The sequence below is a fragment of the Phytophthora infestans genome, genomic scaffold (genome assembly GCF_000142945.1).
Source record: "Phytophthora infestans T30-4 supercont1.573 genomic scaffold, whole genome shotgun sequence".
Taxonomy (NCBI): domain Eukaryota; phylum Oomycota; class Peronosporomycetes; order Peronosporales; family Peronosporaceae; genus Phytophthora; species Phytophthora infestans.
Window position 1 is genome coordinate 38,240 of NW_003303200.1, and position 6,054 is coordinate 44,293.

The window sequence follows — 6,054 nt, forward strand, 5'->3', positions numbered from 1 at the left end:
CACACTAACGTTCGCTCCTGTGTCGAGGAGGATCCTCGTTCGCTGGTCGTTCACAGCGTCTTGCACCAGAGCTCTCATTCTGATCCGTCGGTCGAATTTCTTGGCCGACCACCACCCCTGTCTCTCGCCAGGGTTCAACTTCATCATCTTGGAGTGACCCTTGGGCTCGTCTCGCGCTGCACTCGAAACCAAGCCGAACGAACCCTCGCTGGTGCCCTCATTAGCATCAGCACACTCCACTCTCTCTCCAACACCTCCACCGAGGATTCTACTCCTCTCCTTTTCATTTTCCGTCGCGTTCACACTTGTTACGTATTTATCAGGCCATTCACTCTGCCCCATGAAAGCAAAGATACACTCTGCTTCCATTGAAGGCTCGGTTAACTGTGGCAGCCCGATAGGGATCAACCCAGTTGTAGTTGGCGGGCTGCCTAGTTTAAATTACGTTCTTGAACGACGGCTTTGAGCTCTGGCGGAAGTTCCTCCTTCGTGCCCTTAGTACGCACGAATTTGGCAAGGTCTTGGAAGTTGCGGAAAAGTTCGCATTGTCCAGCATCGTGGAGTTGTTTGCAGAACCTGCATCGCTTGTTACAGTAGTGGGCGGAGTGACTCATGCCACCGCACACCGCGCATGGTCCGTACTGTGGGCGTCGGTTGTCGCGGTTGAAGTCACGTCGACCGCGTTGGTCCTGATTGAACCCACAGTCACCACCTCGGCGATCTTGATTGAAGCCATTCTCGCGATCAGGCGTGTTTCCACGCGGTTGACGGTTGTCTGAACGTGCGTAGGTGCCCTCAGCAGCTGCACGGCGCTCATTTTCGCTAGCAGCGGCGAGGTATCGGTCGTTTTCATCCAATGAGAAATCACCATCCGTATTATCGGGCTAAAAGTCGTTGTACTCATCTTGGACATCGTCGTAAGCGTTCGGATCTTCGTTTGAATACTCGGTGCCTCCCTGAGCAGCTTCACGACCCTTTAATTCAGCTAGTAGGTCGTCCACCGTGGCTTCAATGAGTGTCACTCTTGGTTTGTTGCGGTTGTCATCGCGGCGACGGTCATCACGCCGATTGTTGCGGGCGTATCCATCGTCGCGTCGCGTATCACGGCTCTTAGAGAATCGGTACTCACTGTCACGCTTGGCCATTCTCTCCTTGCCCTTGAGAACATCTTCGATGATCTCTTCGAGCTCGTGAATGTCGGCGACTCGAGCGTGGTAGGGACTCTCCGCCAGCTTGTCATCATCGCATGTTGCCAGGAACTGCTGTACGTGTTCTTTCGCTTCGCGACCACTCTTCTCAAAGTGTAGACGGGCGGTCCGAGCGTAGCCGTTCAGCCTGTTTATGTAGTCGCACAGATGTTCATTACGCTCCCGCTTTGCCGAGTAGTAACGTGACAGTGCCGTCTGCGTGAGCTGCGAGCAGTAATAACGGATGAACGCGTCGCTCAACAGCTTCCACTTGCGCTTCGTCTTCTTCGGAAGTTGACGGAACCAATGAATGGCTCCGTCCCGGAGACTAAGCTCAAATGGAATGCACCATTTGTCGGCATCTGTGTGGGTTCCAGTCATTTCATAGACGAACCCACGGAGCCACTGCATACAGTTCTCGCTCTTGTTGCGAGAGCCTGAGGACGGCGTGATGCGATCCAACGGTCGGTGCGATGCCATTTCAATCCTCGGTGTAGGGTTCACGTCGTTCAGCGTCGCCAGCTCATTCATCTGACGCATCAACTCGACTTGAGGATCTTCCTCGTCGAATGTACGCACCAAAATGTCATCGTCACTGGACGAACCATCGCTGTTGACTTGACGACGTCCGGCCCCACCTTTGGGAGCTCGCGCACCGCCTCGGCGACCGAACGAACCCTCGTTACTAGCGTAAATACGTTGCATACGGCTCTCCGAACGTGGCGTAACCATGTGCGAGTCTTGAAAGTACGGTGAAGCTTCGGTAGTGCCAAAGGCACCACGCTCAGCTCCACGCTTGGTCGGAGGAGTACGAACGAGTCGTTGGGGTGTCGGCGGCAGTGGAATCGTGGACGGATCTTCATCTTGAATCATCGGTCGACTCACAGGCTGCTTTCCGGCGTTGATGCCAGCAGCGCCAAACGCCTTCCGAAGTTTCTTCTTCCATTTCTGGAGAGCAGCTCCGGCTTCATGTGGACTCCAATCTTGGAGCGACATCGTCGATGGGTACGTCTCGTTCTCGAACCCCAGCGACAACAGTAGCGAAACTGAATCCTCGGCAACTTGGCTAGTCGAAACCGAGTTGACTGGGTATTGAAGTTCCTGCGCAAGCGCAGGCCAGTCGGCTTTTTTCTTGGGGATAGGCTTGAATAGCTGCATCCACTCATCATTCTGCATCAGCGCTCGTACGCGGTCGAAGACGCGCTTGGCGGCTGGTGTATCACCGTTGATAGGTGGGCGAGGTGCCTTCAGCAGTGCTGAATGCTTTGCACTCGCCACCGAAGGTTTAGAACCCTCGGTCCCATCGTCATAATCATCGTAGGCCGGTTCTGGTCCCGCAACATCATCGAGATCGTCGGCGAGGTTCCTCGAAAGAGACCTGGTCTGCACGCACAGCCCTGATGATAGCGTGGCCGTCTCCGGCGTCGCTGCGCCTGGCTCTGGAGCCGGCGTCTTGTCTTCGTAATCTTCATAATCGTGGGCGTCAGGACCGATGTCCGCTTCGTCGTCGAAGCTCACTGAAAGCTCGGTGGTGGCTGCAAAGCGCGCAGCCGGGCTTGAACTCTCGTTGCGAGCCCCGCCAGACTTGGCAGGCGTAACTGGTACCGACGGTTGTCCTTTCGCCATGTTTCTTGTCTTTTTCTTGTTCTTCTTCTCTTGGTAGCTTGTAAACTGGAAGGCCATACAAACAGTTCACAATGGTCACAATCTGTTCCCGGGTCGCGGCACAAGTTGTGGTGTTGAAATTCCCACGTGAGCTCTAGCTACAAACGTAGTTAGGACGTTCCCACAACAATACGTCTACTAGTATAGTAAACGATCGCTCGGGCGGACCTGAAGACCCCAGTTCTGCCCTTGCACCGGGACATACTGGACCCTGTAAACTACTTATATAGGCCAACCAGTAAAACTAAGAACACGCTACTAGCACGAGCAAAGCTAGCAGGTGTTATGAATCCTCGTGGTCCCAACAGCGGACGGGTACCAGGCACGGGTAAGCCTTTTACGAGGTCACCGAGTGTTCAACACTCGGTTGGAAGAATAAAAGAGATGCAATACGAGCACTCCCAGACGTGCAAATAGGCAACAATAAGCCGTCACGTAAAACCTCCCGATAGTAATCGGCTAAAGACACACAGTCTCTTGGTCTTGCCGGATGAACCCTCGCTACAGAGCTTCGAGTTCACCGACAGGCATAACACACTCAAACAAGCTTGACCAGACGCGTACCTTGCAACCGGACGTCGCTCTGTGTGCTTGAGTGGAAAATCTGTTCTGTAAATATGTTTACCCTTTCGGGTCTATTCCTAATAAGAAGTCCTGAACAAGTATACAAATATCAAGTGAACAATGATCCGTTATGAATATTCTTGCACGTCAAGCGTCGTCTGCACCGTCGCATGAGCATTTTTAACGGCTCGCGACCTGTCCCAGACGGTGAACGTGCCTTCAAAGGGTCGATGAGTCTTTCGCGAACTCATCTCAACCGCCACTGAGGGTTCGTACCGTAGATGGTCCGCTGAATGCGAATCCGGCCAGTCCATTATTAATAATAAGGACAGCCTGGATTCAGTGACATATGCCCGTATCCGATACTTGTTGAACGTTCGGAGGTGACGCCGTCGAGTCCCTTGCACCTCGGCGTCTCGTACATCACATGACCGAGGGTTCGTTGCTTGAACATCTTGGGCGGTGTCACGTCTTTGTCGACGGGTGATAATCCGCAACTACTGAGAAATCACAACACCACATAGCCAAAAAGTGGCGTATCTTATTGAAATGAACGTTTATTAAGTAAGACTTGAGGATGGCTTCAACAATGAGGCAGTACAATACTTTCGATAATATCCAGAATCTCCCGGGCAACGCACAGCTTTAGAGCGAAAGGGTATACGAAATCGCTGTACTATCACGTCCATTTGGTATCGCCGGATGACTCTGGATAAAATCCAGAGCTTTTTCGGGGAATAAAGGGTTAAAGTAGTCGATGTAAAAATCTTTTTTTTAATAGATTATTAAAATAGAATGCCGCAGTACCGGACTGGCATTAACAGTGGTCGACAGCCATCGAGGACGCTATTTTGTGTAGCTGGAGCAATAAGTGACCTTTTTTTATGCGGTTTTCAGGCTGGGCAAAACTTATGCATATCCGTGTATGCTAGAAACGGCTGGGAAATAACTTAAGTAATGAGCGTACAAATTGATTTTGTAGCTTGCCTCCTAGACTTTTCCCTGTTTTAGCCAATGATATGTTTCTATTTTAACTAAATAGGTTATTAGGTTTAAGATATCTAATATTTTATGACATATTTATATTCGAATATAAAGGCTTTGTGATTTAGACTTGAATAAAATAAAGAACAGGCATAGCTATATTTTGAAACAACTATTCGACAGATCGCACTGAAACGTATACAAATACAAGTGTAGCTTTGGATTGGTTTATTTTAGTGCCAGGGTAAAAAAAGCGCTGTTGACCACTGTAAATGCAAACAGCGTTGGCAAAAATCCAGCTCTTTTTTGGCTGCATGAATGGGTTATTCTTTTTTCATGGGTGGATAATATTGAGTGTGTTTTCCATTTTAGGTAAAAACCTAGTTTACCTTCTTCTGATTGGTTGCTACAATTAGCTCGTACCTCTAAAATTAAAAACAAGTTTTAAGTTTTTACCGTAAATTAAGTTTCTTGCAGATCAGCACAGTGCTTGATTATTCTTAACAGATCTCAGCAACAATAATAGAGCATGTCGTTGTTGACGCTATAATATGTTTTCCACTCGAAGCTAACCGTCCATTCTTCACTAAAATAAACAGTGAAAACCCCAAATGTTTGTGCTTTGGGTGGGTGGGTAACCCAAAAGCTCCAAACCCAAAAGTTCCATTATTCTAAAACCCAATTCCAAAAACCAAAAACACACGTCTGCAAATGACAGCCGGCCACGGAGTAAGCGAAGCCACCGAGACTTTCCAAGCTGAACCATGCATGGATAATGACACAGATGTCTCCCCAGATGCCGCAAAACCTTCCACGGATAATTCATCGGCTGCCCCCACTTTCGCGTTCGCATCATGGAAGGCGGAGCTCGAGCTAATGTTACAACAAGAGAGTAAGAGTTTGCACGCGAGCTTACAGTCATTGCAGAGTGACTTTGACGACCGCTCTCAATTCATTCGTGGAGATTTTGCGTGGCGCAAACAAATCACTGCTTTCCACGACCGACTTCAAGATGTACTCACGAACCAGCTCAACGATGTCGCCACCAATGTCAGTAAACATGCTGCACACGTAGCAGATAGTTTGGCGCAGACTCTGGCCAAGGTTGAGCGCGATGGGCAACGTGCTGTCCACCAGCACGAGCAGATAGGAGAGGCGACGTTACGTCGAGTGCGCACCGCCTCGACCAAGGAGGTAGAGCGGGTAGCGCGATTGGAAAAGTGTCTTCGTCTCGAAGAAGCTCGACAGGCTGCTGCAATATTAGCTGAACGAGAGCGCCAGTTAACCGACGAACACAACGCGAGAGGAAGTCATCTACAAGCGCTTCTTGGCGACATGCGTGCGTCTAATGATTCGCTTGAGACCCTTAACTCTCAGCTACTGGAAGCGCTGCGAACGTCGCGCACTGAGCTTGAACAGCTACGCAACACCCTGGTACAATCCATAGCTCGCCCTAAAGCGAGGATCTCCAGTCTCTCGCATAACGAAAACAAGAATGCTGGTAGTATGAGTCGGCCCAATGGAGACAAAAGCGGCAAAAACAATACAAGTCGCGGTCTGGAATCGTATCCGTCCACGGCGAATGAGCTATTGCTAGTGCCTCAACTCCGACAGTCGCTCAAAGAAGCCACACAAACTGTGGCAAGTCTACAAA

General features: G+C 50.1%; 1 protein-coding gene across 1 annotated transcript; it reads left to right on the plus strand.

The window, feature by feature from the left end:
* Positions 1-5,276: 5,276 nt before the first annotated feature.
* PITG_21659 (uncharacterized protein) lies at positions 5,277-5,685 on the plus strand (the record flags this gene model as incomplete). Its single annotated transcript, XM_002894722.1, has 2 exons — positions 5,277-5,620; positions 5,676-5,685. 2 exons carry the CDS (start codon positions 5,277-5,279, stop codon positions 5,683-5,685), a joined length of 354 nt encoding a protein of 117 aa, XP_002894768.1.
* Positions 5,686-6,054: the final 369 nt, after the last annotated feature.